Genomic DNA, 18,048 nt, shown 5'->3' on the forward strand with positions numbered 1-18,048 from the left:
AACTGATGAGGAGCCCAGAACTGGACACAGTACTCCAGGTGTGATCTCAACAGGACAGAACAGAGGGGAAGGTTCACCTCCCTCAACTTGCTAGACACACTTCTTAACACATCACAGGATACCATAGGCTTCCTTGCCCACAAGGGCACACCACTGGCTCATGGTCAACCTGCTGTCCACCAGAACACCTGGGTCCTTCTCTGCACAGCTCCTTTCCAGGACAGCCCATAACCTGTACTGAGCATGTGGTTACTCCTCCCTGGATGTAGAACTCCACACTTGCTCTTGAGGAACCTCATAAGGTTCCTTTCATTTGGAGCATCTTTTCAACCCTACTATCAAGTTTTATACAGCTCGTTACGTACTTAGTGTGCTGCCCCTTTTTCAAGTCTGGATAAAGAAGAAATACAAATGGCATACTTAAATCCGGAACGGAAAAACAGCCAACAAGAGAACCTCAAATCAGTAAGTTACATCACCTGTACAAAATCTGCAACACAATACTGTGCTCTCCAAATGGAATTTTGTCACAATAGGAAGTTTAAAATAGATTCAATGCAGGTGTTTGAAGTTCACATACACTCTTTCACTATTATTTCTCATAATACGTCCTCACCTTTTCAGATGACCTAGGAGCAGATGGCCATTGTCAAACTTTCTGTTGCAGTGCATCACAGGACATGAAATGGGATTTCTGTTGACTTGCATCTGACCTGCTCTCTGACAAACACCCCTTCTTCCACTGTTAACAGTGCCCGGTTTAAGACCTGCGTTATGAAACAAAACATTTGACCATGGTCTCAGTTATAGACTTAAAAACTTACAGAAAACACAAACCCCAAAGCATTTAGAAAACACTTTGATTCTTAAAAGCATGCTGGCAGTGACTGTAATGCAATTCTACAACAAGATGTCTCTTCTTTCAGTTAAAGAATCTGCCTCTTCAATACCCAAGAAGACTTCTAATACTGACATACTTCCACAAGGTCTTACAGGAAATAACTTATATTCCTTTTATATTAAAAAAAGAAACACAAAAAAACCTAAATCTAAAAAAAAAATATTTTTACCAGAAGTTATACCTACATAGGCATATTTTTTCTGAGCAACAGTACAATAGTAATATTTTTCTGACAACTTTGCTGGTAAAAATAGCTAACATTGCATGAATACCTTTTACATTTCATATATTTAATTTCCTTGGCAACAAAACACTAGTTTAGTTTTTGAGGAATACTCTAGCAAAGTTAATACACTAAGATTTGGTTATGTCTCCAGGGCACCTGCAAGCTCAACACCAGTACAGCTTAAGGCAGTTATCGGGTGTTCTATTCTGCAGTGCAGCACTTAGAAATAATCTTAAGAGAAATCTCAAAAATAATATTAAGCGAATTAGCGGTGTCTTCAAAATGATGCCACTGATACCTCTTTTCAACATAGCCAAATAAATGTTAATTTCTCCTGCCATGTATTTACTTACAATCTTTGGTTCCTTACTGCATATTTGAAATCTCATCTCTCCTATTCTTACCTGGCATTTTTAACCATTGGTTCACACATAATCTTGCAGCTTCAGTGTCACTGTGTTCCCGAATAAATTCTAGTTCCTGCAGCCCGTGAGCATACTGAGAATCAACTTTCTCCTGACGGGGAAAACATAAGGCAAGGTGCAGATCAGTTTTTATTCATAAGACCAAGATTAAGTACGTAAACCAAGCAAAACTTTCAAAATTTACATGTGTCTCTCCACAGCTGCACAGCAGGTTCTTGCCTCCAATATCCCAGAATGTGTTCTGTTAAAAGGTCTCCATGCCAAGCATGGAAACTCTGCTTTCTGTCCATAAGACGGGAAAGGTTACGATAAGGTTACGATAAAGTGTTATTATCCCTTCCCTCCCCCCAGATAATGACAAAAAGTCAGGTAAATACAGGGTTATGTGTGCTGGTGGTAAGCAGTGAATACTCAGATGTACTGCAATCAAATGGCAGTCTCTTCAGCACCTTCCTGCTTCTTTTCAGTCATGCTATATATATATATATATATATATATATATGTGTGTGTGTGTGTGTGTTGTGCTGCATACACACACACACAGATTCTGTAACCTTTGGGCTCTGCACCCATTAAGCTTCTTTCTCTGTGTCAAATATCACATGTCAAAGACTCAAAAGCATGAAAATGAAATGAAAAAAAAAACACAAAAAACACGTGCCTCACTGGAAAAATATACATATAATTACTGCTGCTATAACAAAAACACAGTATGCTATCTGTTAATGGCCAGGGCTGTTAAGCTACAGTCCAATGGCTGCCTGAGCAAGCACAGAATTATAGGGCTTGTTATAAACGTAGTTCCTGAGAAGACATCAGATCAGAGAGAAGGTCTGAAAGTACACAACAGCTACATTTGTAAATGCCTAAATATAATAATAACGCAGTCACAAATAATATGTGCATGTTGCACAGATATCCACTGCCAGCAGCTTCCTCCGTGTGAGATGAAAACTCATGGCATATTTTGCTACAGCAGCTTCCAGCATTTGGTGAGGCATGTGGGTGGTAGAGGACTGCCTCTGCCCAGAGCAGTGCATAAATCACAATATTCACCCTCCGCTCTAGTAATCTGGGTGGTACCATACAGAATAACAGCAGTGCAAATCATATGACTGAGAAGAGTATCTTCTGCTCGTGTGACAATTATATTAGTATACCTTCCAGAGTTTGGTTACCGTTACCAGTAATCAAAGAGTAATCACTGGCTCCCTTGCAAAGATGGTGCTATACCTGAAGGTCTCATCTTCAAACCTTCTTCAGCGTCACTATGAATGAAGACAGCATTATCTCACGGTACAGTGAGAAATAACAATTTCTTATTTCAACAATTTCTTATTTCTCATTTGGACTGGGGTTCTTCTGGGGAAAGCACAGAATACCCCTCTTATGGACAGAAAGCACAGCTACCAAGCTTGGCACGGAGACCTTTTAATAGAGGACATTCTGGGATACTGGAGGGAAGAACCCGCTACACAGCTGCAGGAACCCAAAGCAACTCCCTTCTTTATTCTGTACCATGCAGGAATTTGCAGACTGACTGAATACCATATGTGGTTTCAGTCAGATGGGAACATCAGAAAGGACACTTTATCTCCTTCTAATCTAGGCACATACAGCCTGCAGCCAGGCTGTATGCTGCCTGGTACGACTCAAAACGCAGCTTGGTTCCATCCACTGCCATCACAGCAGCAGCTCTGCCCCTCCAGAATTTACTCTATCAAACAGCATTACTGTGCTCATGGTAACTATTGCTGTTTTTATGGAAATAAATAGGAGGCATTTCTTCCGGAGCAACCTACATACATGCAGCCCAAAACACTTTTTACTCAATGTGACCCAGGCAAGCCAGAAGGTTGGACTCTCATGTTATAACCAGTGATGCATCTGTGAGGGACAGTTATTCCTTTGAAGAGGGCGGGTCTAGAGCTGGATACTGGTTATTCCTCTTGTCAACTAATGGTAAATAGCCATAGCTCCCCAGTTAAGCCTGGCTCACAAGCTTGAAAAAGTTTTTGGAAAGCAATTTCATAAATTGAATTTGTTGGCTTTTTGTTTTTTAAACGGTTCCATAATGTTTGATAAAATTGACTCATTCTGGTTGAAGAGATATCAAGAGGTGATGAAGGGTGGAAAGGACCCCACAATAAAGGACATACGCATTGTATGTTGTACCGCCATCCATTGTAGGTTACCAGTACTGTGATTTGAGTCAACAGATAACACTGTTATTTGTGAAATTCTGGTTAAGCTTAACAAATGATATATACCACGGTTCTGTTTGAAATGTCGAAGTGTGTGGTGTGAGTGAGATGCAGTATAGCTGCGGGGCGAGCACGGAGTCCTGACCTGCGGTTCTGTCCTCCCACGAGGGAAACAGCTGGAGACGGACAAAGCAAAAGTCATATACGTTGTCTTTTCAATACGTGTTTGTTCTTGCCTTGTTGATTGTTGGCCATTGTAAAGTACATAATTGTAAGGTGCACATGTAGTTGGGTAGGAAAAGGAAAACCCACAAAGGGAAAACCACAATTAAGGTTGGGGTATTGCTACATCTACTCTAAGATAGTACCGTGGCTTAAGTGCGATAGGGTATGATTAGATTAGATTTGATAGACTGAGTTAAAATGGTGGGGAGCAGAGGGAAAAGAAATCCCTAAGCGCACACCCTTGGGATGTATACTAACACACTGGCGAGACATTGCTGAGGTCCAAAGAGAGCATATAGCAGCTAGTATCATTGTTCACAGGGCAGTCCACGAGGGATATAAGAAGAAAACTGAAGAACTACAAGTACCAGCTTGGTACTTGGAAAGTTTGCTTGAGGAGGCTTGGAGAGTGTTTAGCAATCGGGAGGAGGTAGATAAGAGAAAGGACAGAAAGATATTGATTGCAGCTTTGCAAGAAACAAGAAAGGATGGGATGAACAGTGAGGAAGCCCCTGGAGAAGGACCAGTGTGCCCTCTGCAGGAAAAAGGGGCTCTGGAAAAATGAATGCTCGCTGAGAAAACAGAAAGAAAAAGGAGGGGCATGGAATAAGATCCAAACCCCCGAGGAAAAGGACTGATGGGAATCGGGATAATCTACCCCAGCAGATTCACTGGTAAAGATAAAGCTAGGGAATAAACAGCTGAGCGTGGAATTTCTAATAGATACTGGTGCAGCCTGCTCAGTTCTACATGGAGAATTAACCCTATTAAGCAGAGAATTTAATTCAAGTCAGGAATGATGCAGTTTAAAGTGAAGAATGATTCTTCTATTGAAGTACTTAGTTTGACATTGATAACAACCCCGGGGAATACGGGGAAGCCTGAGGAAATTAGTAATCAGGTCTACCCAGGGGTATGGGCACTTTCCTGGGGTTGACAGGCTGGTGTCGGCTCTGGATTCATAACTATGGACTATTGGTAAAACCGCATTCTGTACTTTTAAAAACTAACCTCAATACTCTCACATGGGATGGGGAGAGCAGGAGAGCCTTTAAACAGTTACAGAGTGAGCTCATGTAGGCTCCTGCCTTATAGTTGCCGGATACAACAAAACTGTTCTGGCTGTTCTCATACGAAAAACAGGGAATAGCCTTAGGAGTTATAGCTCAGAACTTGGGGCCCTATGGAAGGGCAGTAGCTTACTTCTCCAAACAACTGGATGAAGTAAGCAAAGGGTGGCTGAGCTGCCTGAGGGATGCTGTGCCAACTGCAGACAAGGTAACAGAGTGAAAAGCCCTAACACCAAATACTTCTGCACAAAAGGCAGAGATTACAGCTTAGAGCTCTAACTCAAGCATTAGAGCTGGTGGAAGGAAAAAGGATCAACATATGGACTGATTCAAAATATGCCATTAGTGTGGTACATGCCCACGGAGTAATACGGAAGTAGAGGGGACTATTATCAACACAAGGAAAAGGCATTGAACATGCCAAGGAGATTCTCAGGCTCCTATAAGAAGTACACCAGCCAGAAAAGGTGGCCATTATGCATTGCAGAGTGCATCAGAAAGGGGAGACACTGGATGAAACAGGAAATGCTTTTGCAGACTGAGAGGCAAATAGGGCAGCAAAGGAGGATGATCTGATAGAACTGCATTGTGATTCCAAATGGTAAAATCCAAATTGATAGTGAACCCAGGTACTCGAGGAAAGATGAAGATCTCATAGAAGATCTAAGAGGGCAAGTGGGAGATGGAGGATGGGTCACTACTCCACAGGGTAAAATAATTATTGCCACGGCCATACTATGGGCAATGATAATGGCTGAACATAGAAAAACACAATGGGGAACTGAGGCACTGTAAAAATATTTGGTTCAAAGAATAATTGTCTGGAATTTATACTCCACAATTAAGCAGGTGACACAGCAATGTGAGATTTGTTTACAAAATAACACTAAGTCAGGCCATAAGATTTCACTAGGGCAGATAGGGAAAGGGAAGTACTCAGGACAGCAGTGGCAAATTGAATTCTTTGGAACTCCCAAGAAAAGTGGGGTTCAGATACATGTTGGTATTAACAAATACCTTTTCGAGATGGCCAGAGGTATACCTCTATAGGACTAATAAGGCTCGGGGGGCAACAAAGGCTTTGTCACATGAAATCACTCTGAGGTTTGCGGTCCCTGCAGCAATTTCATCAGACTGAGGCACACATTTTGTTGCCAAAGTGGTCCAACAAGTAAGTACATTATTGGGGACTGATTGGCAGTTACCCCTTGAGCTAGGGTTGGATGCACATGTCTTTATGAAATCATACCTGCTTTATACCCTAACAAGCTATAGAGTTTGATTCCGCATATCAGTGTCCAGCCCACCCTTGTGCTCAAACTGAAAGTCAGCTATGGGGTCAGGCGAGGCTGCTTAGGGCTTTTTCCACCCAAGTCTCGCTTGAATACCAACAAGCACAGAGACTGCATAAACTGTCTGTTCTACTGGACTGTGTTGCTCATTATCCTTACACTCCACTTTTTTTTCCTCCACCACATCCCAGACAGAACTTTTCCTTTTTCAATATATGACCACTGTCTTATGTCCCTCTGTCAAGCACTTCAGCAAAGAGCTTGGCTTTGTTTCTTTGAGAATCTTGCTGTAGGTTCCAGGTGCTGCTGCTAAAGTTTCTACTAAAAGCTGCCTGTTTCAAGCTAAACAAACCTGGCTCCCTCAGTTTTCCCTCATAAGGAAGTGTTTTAACTTCTGATCATTCTGATGGTCATTTAAACTTGCTCTATTTTATCAGTGTTTTTGTGTTGGTAGAAGAAGTGCCAAAGAGAGTATCAAACCTTTTCCTCTATTTACAGGCTGTGCTTCTGATAGTACTGTGCATAATTCCGTCTTAACTCTTTGCTACCAAAGCATATCGCTGGTTGACTTTGAGCCTCCTGTCCACAAAGACACTTCAGGTATTTCTCAGCAAGCTGCTTCCCCAGGCCTGTGTCAACAAGGGTGTTAGTCTGCCCCAAGTGCAGGACTTTAGCACTATTCCCTGTGGAATTTCACAAGGTTCTTGTCAGTCCATTACCTTCCAGTTGTCAGAGAGCAGCCCTGCTCTTAAGCTCACTGGTAACGCAAACAAAAAAATCCATTCCTTTCAAATGACCGCACTATATAATTAACAGAATCTGGCTTTGCAGTTATGCCTTTAACGTACAAATTATTATCCCATTACAACATAATACTCAATACAGACATTACATGGAGCAAATAGTATTCTAAAAAACTCAGACAAGAGCAGGTACTTCACTGGATTAGCTGCATGGGTGTGATAACCAGTATTCTTTCCTTATCTAACCAGATTAACTGATGCTAAGGTCCCTCTGCTAAGTACACAAATGAGTAAACTAGTTTTTGCCCTTTGCATGAAGCTACTATATTTTCCCCATAGAAACTGCAGTGACACCAGCAAAGAGATCAGTTAAAGGTCACTGAAGAGAAGTCCATATTGTATTTCATACAATACCCCAGAAGCAAAGAACTCTAATTGCTCATTTCAGGTCTGGCTCACTAATGTTTTCACTTTGTAGTGAAAACAAACACTCGCATGACTAGGAGGCCTGTATTACACACTTCTACTAATACAAAATACAAACAATACCTTAAAGGCTTTGTTTTTCTCTTCCTTTTGCTGTTTCTCTTCTTCAACGTGGCGTGCCAGGCGATCCAGGGTTGATGCAACTCTTTCTTTCTGATAGTCAACGTAATCTTTATGCTTAGAATTTCTCTACAATTGTGAAGTTAAGAAAAATGATTTGGTTATTGTTAAGCTAGTAAGAGCACAGTAAAAAGCAATGCCCATGATGTTCATTAGGACATAATTCAGTACAGAAACTTTAATAGAAGGTTCCACAATGTTTCTTACAGTGAGAGTGGGGCAGGTCTCTTCTCACTAGTTACAAGTGACAGGACGAGGGGAAATGACCTCAAGTTGCACCAGGGCAAGTTTAGGTTGTATATTAGGAAGAACTTCTTTACAGAAAGGGTATTTAGGTACTGGAATAGGCTCCCCAGGGAGGTGGTTGAATCGCCATCCCTGGATGTGTTTAAGAGCCGTTTGGATGTGGTACTCAGGGATATGATTTACAGTGGGGTTTTTAGAGTTAGGGTAATGGTTAGGCTGCGGTTGGACTTGATGATCTTCAAGGTCTTTTCCAACCTGGGTAATTCTATGATTCTATGATTCATAAGGGATTAGGTCGGGACACATACAGAAGATCTGCCTTTCCTTAAAACCCAGGTTTACTGTGCTAATCTTCTACTGTAACACTGCATATCATATGCCAAGAGATGGCTGCTCTCAGTTCACTCTCAGGCACTGTCCTTCTCAAGGCTCCACAGAGTAGGGCAGTTGGGGGACACATAAGCAGACAAGCCTGCTTCTGAGTGAAGCTCTTGGAGAGTTTATGTAAAACAAAACTAAGTTAAATGCAGATCATTTAACATGACAGTTTAAATTTAACTCGGAGCAAAATCCTATGGCCTATACACTGCTCCTTCAAGAAGGAAAAGGTCTCAGAGTAGACAGATACATCTACAGGCTAGAGACTGGAATTTGACTTATTTAATTCCTGAGGTGACTGCAGAAGTGATGTTTTCCTCCCCTTTTCTTTGTGGCACTTGTTAAAAGCACTGAGACACAAATCAAAGCTCTTAGCTCACTTCAAGAAGGCAAGAACTATGTCTAGAAAAAAATGAAGTGTTGGCATATTCGCCCTTCACTTAACGTTAGGTTAACAGACCAGCTAGTATTAAGAAGTCTTCCATTTCTCATCACTAACAAGAAAACGCCTCTGAGAAGTTTTCCATGGGAAATGAAATATGAGACTGCAATTACTATTATTTTTTTTCCAACTGAAAAGTCCCAAGATAAATCACAACATACTCACACGAGCATATGAACTGCTGTTAGGTTCCTCATCATCACTACTGACAAGATCAATGCACTCAAGTACAGGTCTTACGGGCTCTTCCTGAAAAAAGTGTTAGAAACACACACATAGAAAAATATGAAATGGCATTCCTTGAAGGTAAAATATTGCACACATCACAGCACGTTGTTAGCTTTAACAATATCTCAAGGGGAATTCTAGCAGAAAGGTTTCAAGAGGGTATATTAACAAAATTCCTGAAGGGAACCTCATCCGACTTCTGCAGAGAATTGGTAAAACATGCATGTAAGTATCATTTGTACAAATAAATATCAACTTAATATATTAATCATAGAATCATAGAATTACCCAGGTTGGAAAAGACCTTGAAGATCATCAAGTCCAACCGCAGCCTAACCAGTACCCTAACTCTAACAACCCTCTGCTAAATCATATCCCTGAGCACCACATCCAAACGGCTCTTAAACACCATCCAGGGATGGTGATTCAACCACCTCCCTGGGGGGGGGGGAGAAGGAACATGATGAAAAATAAAATAAACACCTTTAACTTCCTTAATAATGCTATACTCTTCATCTTCTAAACAATTTAAAATATACATTTCTAGTCAGAAATGCTCAACTTGTGCCAATATTTCCAACAGCACCAGGATATCAGATCATTGTCAAGAAGTGAATAGTTTTAGGTTTTACAAAGTACAGAATTTTAATTTCATGTTCAAAGGAAATCAGACTCCTTGGGAACTTCAGACATTATGAAAGTGGGAGATAGTTTCATATATATTTATACTATGAAGTCCACTACTTTCTATGCAGATATTCCACAAGCAGGTTATTTGTTGCACGTATAGCAGGGGAGGTAACTTCATTTTAGGCATTAGGAATAGGCTCCCCAGGGAGGTGGTTGAATTGCCATCCCTAGATGTGTTTATGAGCCATTTGGATATGGTGCTCAGGGATATAATTTAGCAGAGGGTTGTTAGAGTTAGGGTACTATGATTAGGCTACGGTTGGATTTGATGATCTTTGAGATCTTTTCCAACCTGAGTGATTCTACGATTCTATGATTTTAAAAGAAAACATATTTCACTCAGTCATACTAACACAACATACTCAGAAGCACTGAGACACGTTCAAATCATTTGCCTGGCATTCATTTACAAAAGTGTGCACCTAGGCAGGCTGGTTGGGCTCCCATGTTGTGACATGGGACAAAAGGCCCTGGCTATCCAGTGCTTATCATGCTATCATGCCATCTCTATTCCTCCTAGCTAGGCAGTCCTGTTCTCTTGCACATCTCAGTTCTTCCATCCCTCCATGCTGCTTCTCTATAAGTCACTAAAAATTATGGGGTTTCACAGAATCACAGAATTGTAGGGGTTGGAAGGGACCTCTAGAGATCATCGAGTCCAACCCCCCTGCCAAAGCAGGTTCCCTACACCACGGGTTTGTCTTAGGATGTTCCAAGGTCTGTTCTTAGTCTTCTGCTATCATTTAATAAGAGGTTTAACCTGTATGAATATTGTCTGGATGAACATCTTGAGAAACTTCACACAGACTGCCTGTAACCTTAATGACCTGCTGGTCTGGACAACATCAATGCCTGATGATTTACAAGCCTTCAAATCCCTTCATTTTTACACTCTGCCTGGTGCTTCCACAAGTCTATGCTCCCGGTCACTCTCAGATCAGACCAATTTTAACATTTCAACTAGCAGCTACAGGATAGATAGAGGCATGTTGGCCCCTATGTGAAAAAGTAAATGGAAATCATACTTTCATGCTTAAGCTACATGAGATTCTGAGGTCAGAAAAAAATAAAAGCAGTGACCCAAACGAAACAAATAGGTAAGTTTTAAAAAGAAGACAGAAGATATTGTCTAGAGCTCCACACGCATCCATTGTGACAAGTGATCAACTTTTAAAGGCCAAAAAAAAAGCAAAAAGCCCTATGTCCAGAGTCTGATGTCACGCAGTAAGCTGTACCCTGCTACAGCATTATCATGTGTCAACTAAATAATCAATATAACAAATATACAATCACAGAATCACAGGGGTTGGAAGGGACCTCTAGAGATCAAGTCCAACCCCCCTGCCAAAGCAGGTTCTCTACACCACGTCACACAGGTAGGCATCCAGTCGGGTCTTGAATATCTCCAGAGAAGCAGACTCCACCACCTCCCTGGGCAGCCTGTTCCAGTGCTCCGTCACCCGCACTGTAAAGAAGTTCTTCCGCACATTTGTGCGGAACTTCCTATGCTGTACTTTCATCCCATTACCCCTAGTCCTATCCCCACGCACTACTGAAAAGAGACCAGCCTCACCACTATGGCTCCCACACCTCAGGTATTTATAAACCTGGAACTAGTCCCCTATCAGCCTTCTTTTCTTGAGGCTAAACAGACCCAGTTCCCTAAGTCTCTCCTCACAGGGGAGATGCTCCAGGCCCTTCCCCATCTTAGTGGCCCTCCGCTGGACTCTTTCCAAGAGATCCCTGTCTTTTTTGTACTGGTGAGCCCAGAACTGGACACAGTATTCCAGATCAGTAAGTAAGATTACATACACCAAACAGAAATACTCCTAGTTACTCTAACTTGCATTCATGGTCACTGCCTGGGAACTTATTCATCCTCCCTGGTAACTACATTGGACTTGTTTTTGTGACAAATACACACAAAAGAGAAGCGAAGTTGAGTAAAAATCTCCCTGTGCTGAAAAAAGCATCCCATTCAAATCTGACAACACAGCCTTCTAGAATCTCAAAGATACCATTTAACCTCAAAGCCAATAAGCAAAACCAAGCACAAGTCTAAGCTTCTGTTGTGCAGTTGTGCTTTTCTCTTAAGCCTGTACGTGCAGTGTCATCTATGTCACGTGACAGTGTTTGACTGAACTGCAGTATTACTCATTTGACTGGGAATACTGCTGGCAGGTGCCACAGAACTGCTATACGCTCCAGAGATGTTCCTTATTTAAGTTTTCCAGGAGGACTTGAGACAGCCAGCAACTTACTGACTTCCTGAAGAGGTGCAGTACTGTATCCACCACCTCTGTCATATACTTGGCAGGGTCATGAACATCTTAAAAATGGACCAAGTAGGGCAGGCTATGAAGATTTACTGGCTCATGAGAAGCAGCAGAGAGAACTGCGGAAGCATGCAATTCTCTCTGCAGTGTTTACTGCACTTCATTCTTTCCATTCTTCCACCTTTCAAGGCCATAAAGCTGTTCAGCTTGCCAGCATAAACAGTCCTCACTCTATCACAAGGAAGAATGAGGGATGAGACCTTGAACAGATGACAAAATTTACATGAATTAAGCTACGTTACCCCAAAAGAGTACTTTACTTTTTACAACTAATAAAAACAGTAACCAAAGTCTTTCTAACCAAGGTCGAAGAAAACAGGATGACAACCTTCATCAGAAAGACCACCAAGAGATACACATGTGTAAAAGAGCTGAGACTTGGGGCAGAGGAAGAATGTCAATCATTCTCATGGACTCACTGTAATAACCCAGCCTTTTCTTGGGCATCTAATGCATACATAAGCAGCTTGCTCTTTAAGTATGCACCTTTCCTGCCCTCTAGTATGAAGGTTAGGTGGGAATATCCCCCCTGCATCCAGCTTGTGCACACTGCTGATTAAACATACCTGCTTTATAACTACTCTGTGGTTACAGAGCTTGATTTCCTCATGTCACATCCTAGTTGAGCACCATGATGCAGAAGAAACTCTGCTCTCCATGATGCAGAAGAACTCTGTTCCTCTACAGAGCCAGTGCCTTGGGCATAAGCTGATCCCTATGGCTGCCAAGAAGCAGACAATGCCAGAAGGAAAACCAGAGGTCAAAACCTCTCATTTCAGTGGCCCAGAAATGAAGCTACTCTCAAGGAGGGAAATCAAGTCTAGAACTCTTCTTCCCTCAAACATTCACAGACGCCTTCCAAGAACTTCATGCAAGCAATAGCTTCAGATGGACTTTGGATATTTTTTTTAGCTTGCTTGGGGAAGTAGTGCCAGATGAAACAAATCTCTTCTTTTTTTAGACACAGAGCATTTACTACTAGAAAACATTCTCAATTAATACTCTGGTACCACATGAAGGGAAAGGTCTGAACTGCAGGAATTTAGCTCTTGCTCTGTTGGCTTACCCCAGTAGATGGCAATCTCGAAATGGAAAGTTAAGAGAATTGCTTCGTATTTTTTCCAACTGGTTTAAGCAGTAAAACAGAGCAAAGTCAGTGCCAACCTGAGGACTCGATCACCACAAGAGAGCTAAGAAGCTGAGATGCGGTCAGCTCCGTCCAACTTTCTTTTACCTTCCCATGAAATGTTCTGGCATTCAAAAGCCTGAGATTATAGAAGAAAAAAAAATGGACAAGCACTCGAGAACTAGAAATTGCAGCACCTCTAGCTCACCATACTGGCTGTTTCTAGCTATTTGTCACCCAAAAAGCTATCCACGTTTGGCACCCAGTCTTCACATCTTATAAACAGGTCTTTCACACTCTGTATTCATCAGTGACTACAGCAGCCCACTTGTCCCAAGATATAACTTCCTGAAGGGGGGTTGTAGTGAGCTGGGGGTTGGCCTCTTCTCTCATGTAATCAGTGATAGAACTAGAGGGAATGGTTCTAAGCTGCGCCAGGGGAGATTCAGGCTGAACATTAGAAAGTATTACTTCTCAGAAAGGGTAGTCAGGCATTGGAATGCACTGCCCAGGGAGGTGGTAGAGTCACCGACCATGGGAGTGTTCAAGAAACGCTTGGATGTGGTGTTGAAGAATATGATTTAGCCAGAAAGTATTGGTAATGGTTGGACTAGATGATCTTCTAGGTCTTTTCCAACCTTGATAATTCTGTGATACCAGCCCTGTGCCAAGAAGCCTAAGGAGTCTTCTTGCCATACAGGTCAGCCTCTCCAGAATCCGTCAACATTGTGTCCACAAAGGGTACAAGCTATCCACATGCAAAAACTAGAAGTGAGAAAAAGGAAGAACTGTTAATTTCTGTTAGTCTTTCTTTCAGTTGGTGCTCTTGGTTCTCCACCAGCCCTTCTACATGCATGAAGGCATATTAGCTTAGTCATTCTCTGCCCACTGTTTTCTGCAAGCAAAGCTCATGCAGCTGTGCTATGCGTGAACACTTGACTATTTATAAAAAGGACTTTCAGCTCACTGATCAATTTTCATCCAAATCAGCCAGATGATACAGAAGACTCAAAGAGAATCAATTACTTAAAAGATTCAGGAAAAATATGCATGTGTCCCTCATGCCTGAGCACCTTAACACCCATGCAGAAAGGAAGCCTGTACACTGAATTTAGACTTTATCTAACACCAGGTAACACAGGTAAAAGAAATCTACTGCCACTTCTTTTTAAGTATTAAAGCCAAACCCACAGATAGATAATCCCATAGGATTATTGATCTTGGCAGCAATTAACAATTTCTTTCCCATTGGCATGACCACTATTCTGGGGAAACCAACCTTCTGCTCTTGCATATATGCCTGTCACCAAACACCATCTCATTGATGGAGGCCAGAACATTGGCAACATGAAAAACACCCAACATCCTTGGCTATTTAATAGGTGCAAGTATCTTAAGGTTATGCTGATGCGAGCCAAGTGCTGTACTGTAGCTACACAGTGCTCCACAATCTGAGAAGACTGCTGAGTTATTTCCTAACTCTTCTTGTAGTTCTGCTTTTGTGAAACCTCACCTGGAGTCCTGCATTCAGTTCTGGAGTCCCCAACACAAGGACATGGAGTTGTTGGAGCAGGGTCCAGAGATGGGCCACAGAGATGATCAGAGGGCTGGAGCACCTCCCCTACAAGGAAAGGCTGAGGGAGCTGGGACTCCTCAACCTCAAGAAGGCTCTAAGGAGATATTATAGAAGCCTTTCAGTACCGGAGGAGGGCCTACAGGAAAGCCGCGGAGGGACTTTTTATAAGGGTAGGTAGCAACAGGAAAAGAGAAAATGGCTTTAAACTGGGTATATTTCAACTAGATATTAGGAAGAAATTCTTTACTATGAGGGTGATGAGACACTGGAACAGGTTGTCCAGAGAGGTTGTGGATGCCTCCTCCCTGGAAGCATTCAAGGCCAGGCTGCATGAGGCTTGGAGCAACCTGATCTAGATGCAGATATCCCTATCTATAGCAGGGGGGTTGGAACTAGAGGATCTTAGAGGTCCCTTCCAACTCAAACCATTCCATGATTGTATGTCCCTAAACAAAGTGTTTTGGATGTCATTTTGTAGAGTTTGCAGCACTTTCATTTCATTAATTTCAGTGAGAATACTCATTAAACAAAACATTGTGCGACTGCCCAAAAAGTCATCTGTGATAATGATAAATGGATGACCTTCTCACACATCCCATTGACCACTCTGCATCCCCACTCACACTAGGTGCTGCTCCATGGAGCCAAGTGACATCACCTGCTGTTTTTACAACGTAATGGCCAAAAGCTCCTTTAACATAAACTTGTTACCTGCCACAAAAATTTCCAAATGAAACCATCTTTGACTCCAACACTAAAGCCTCAAATATTTCACAGAATCACAGAATTATCGAGGTTGGAAAAGACCTAGAAGATCATCTAGTCCAACCATTACCAATACTTCCCAGCTAAATCACATTCATCAACACAACATCCAAACGTTTCTTGAACACTCCCATGGTCGGTGACTCCACCACCTCCCTGGGCAGTGCATTCCAATGCCTGACTACCCTTTCCGAGAAGTAATACTTCCTAATGTTCAGCCTGAATCTGCCCTGGCGCAGCTTAAAACCATTCCCTCTAGTTCTATCACTGATTACACGAGAGAAGAGGCCAACCCCCAGCTCACTACAACCTCCCAAATGAAACAAACAATTTCCAAATGAAACAAGCTTTAATCTGAAAACTGAAGTGTTCTTCTGAAGCCACCAACATGATACTCAGAGACCACGCTGCTGAGCACACACTTACTACATGAGGCCACACATTTCCACATTCCACATGTACTTACTCCAACAAACTCTATATCCTCTTCGCTTTCATAAGACGGCGATTTACCCTCAGAAATGTTGGTAGAGCTGCCAGACTCCATTACCTACACAGAAACAAACCAAAACACACCTCATCATTTTACAAAATTTGCTTTAACTTCACGTTTTCTATCCCTTATCTACTTTGAGTTCGCAGCCTGCTTTCACCCACCAGGCCTCACCATACCACACAGCGCCTCACTCCAGCCCTACCACAACTACAAGAGGATAATTCTAACCTGGATGGCCTCACTCCACCCGTAGAGCCGCCCGCAAACCGCGGCCTAACCCACCAGGCCCCGCCGCCTTCCCGCAGCAGCCAGGCGCTCCCAGCGGCACGCTCCGCTCCGCACAGCCGTACTGCGCTGCCCCGCACCCCTCACATCACCCCGCACCCACTCACCTCACTCACCCCCGTCCACCCTCCACCCCTTCCCGCCGCTTCCTCTTCCCCCACGGGCTGCTGCGACGGGAGAGAAGGGGCGGGAGCACGGCGCTGCTTGCCGGGACTTGTAGTTTTGTAGTTGCCAGTTGACAGAGCGAAACGCTTACGGCGCTTCCGGAGGGGGCCGAACACAACGAAGGTCCGCTCGGGCGAGAGGCGGCGGCGGCGGGGGGCCATGAGCGCCGCGCTGTGGCGGAGGCTCGGCCGCCGCCGGCCCCGTGTTGGGCGGCTCGGCCGCCGTTGGGCCGGGATGCCTTGTTCCCGTCGGCCCGCGCTCGTGTCGTTGTTCTGTCACCGCTGTCCCCGTTAGGAACGGTCATGGCAAGGGGGTGGAAGCGGTGTTAACCCGCAGACCTCACCTCTGGTAGTTTCCTGAAGTGCCAGTGTGCTTGGAGCTCCGTGTGCTTGTCCAGATGGTATCTGTGGTGAAAGCCTAAAAACTTGGCCTGCTGGGGCGTGTGGAAAGGCTCACAGATGGAGCATCGCTCTACTGCTCTGTAACACTTATAATTTAACAATGATATCCCCAAATAAATGCAGCTAAAACTAATCTGTGGTTTTTGTTTTTTTTTGTTTTTTGGGTTTTTTTGAACCTGCTTTCTGCCTTTTAGGTATGCAACTGTATCTGTTCTTGCACTCCTCCTTCATCCCATAGTTATTTTGAGCTACCCAGAATAAAAGTTGGCATGAATCGCCTTTGTTCAATGCACTGCCTTGGAGTAAACTGATATGAGCAATGTCACCTTGTGTGTCTACACAGAAGGGTGTCTCTCCAAATTGGAAAGATATGGATTTGAAGGGTGGGCTGCATAATGGATGAGGAACTGGTCGTAAGATCATACCCAGAGAGTGGTGGTCAACAGCTCAATGTCTTGATGGACATTGGTGACAAGTGGTGTCCTTCAGGGGTCAGTACTGGGGCCAGTGTCTTCACAGATGACATCAACAGTGGGACTGAGTGCATCATCAGCAAGTCTGCAGATGACATCGGGCTGTGTGGTGTGGTTGACACATCCGAGGGACGGGATGCCATTCATAGAGACTTCAGACAGGCTCAAAGCAGTGAGCCCAGGAGAACCTCATGAGGTTCAATAAATTAAAGTGCAGGGTCTTGCACCTGGGCAGCCCCTACTGTCAGTGCAAGCTGGGGGATGTAAGGATGGTGTGCAGCTCTACTGAAAAGGACGTGGGGGTACTGGCAGATGGGAAGCTAGAAATGAGCCAGCAATGTGTTCTTGCAGCCCAGAAAGCCAACTGTATCCTGAGCTGCATCAAACGGAGAGTGGCCAGCAGGTCAGGGAGATGATGCTGCCTCTCTGCTCTGCACTGGTGAGGCCTCACCTGGAGTACCATGTCCAGATGTGGAGTCTTCAGTACAAGAGAGATATGGACCTGTTGGAGCACATCCAGAGGAGGGACACAGAAATGATGCAAGGGATGGAACAGCTCTCCTACAAGGACAGGCTGAGAGAGCTGGGGCTGTTTGGCCTGGAGAAGGCTCCAGGAAGACCTGATATCAGCCTTTCAGTATCTAAAGGTGGCCTGTAAAAGGGAAGGAGACAGACTCTTTAGCAGAGTATGTTGCAACAGGACAAGGGAAATGGTTTCAAACTAAACAAAGTGGAGAATAAGGTTGGAT

At 43.4% G+C, this 18,048-nt stretch overlaps 1 protein-coding gene across 17 annotated transcripts in view; it reads right to left on the reverse strand.

Annotated features, from left to right (window-relative positions):
• Positions 1 to 16,945, reverse strand: part of ZNF451 (zinc finger protein 451) — a 37,142-nt gene extending 20,197 nt beyond the window's left edge. For 3 of the 17 annotated variants that reach the window (XM_085542060.1, XM_015859215.3, XM_015859214.3), the window contains exons 1-6: positions 16,368 to 16,419; positions 15,946 to 16,029; positions 8,924 to 9,007; positions 7,636 to 7,761; positions 1,532 to 1,643; positions 617 to 767 (exon numbers count right to left, since the gene is read on the reverse strand). Coding sequence is in view for 14 of the 17 variants with exons in the window: in XM_015859215.3 (XP_015714701.2) it covers positions 617 to 767; positions 1,532 to 1,643; positions 7,636 to 7,761; positions 8,924 to 9,007; positions 15,946 to 16,026 (554 nt within the window). In the remaining 3 variants the exon portion in view is untranslated. Of the gene's footprint in view, positions 1 to 616; positions 768 to 1,531; positions 1,644 to 7,635; positions 7,762 to 8,923; positions 9,008 to 15,945; positions 16,030 to 16,203 lie in introns of those variants that run through there. The other 14 variants (XM_085542052.1, XM_015859216.3, XM_085542057.1 and 11 more) reach the window with 9 other exon arrangements.
• Between the last annotated feature and the right edge of the window lie 1,103 nt (positions 16,946 to 18,048).

This window comes from Coturnix japonica, chromosome 3 (assembly GCF_054131305.1).
Source record: "Coturnix japonica strain WE chromosome 3, WE-NBRP24, whole genome shotgun sequence".
Classification (NCBI taxonomy): Eukaryota; Metazoa; Chordata; class Aves; order Galliformes; family Phasianidae; genus Coturnix; species Coturnix japonica.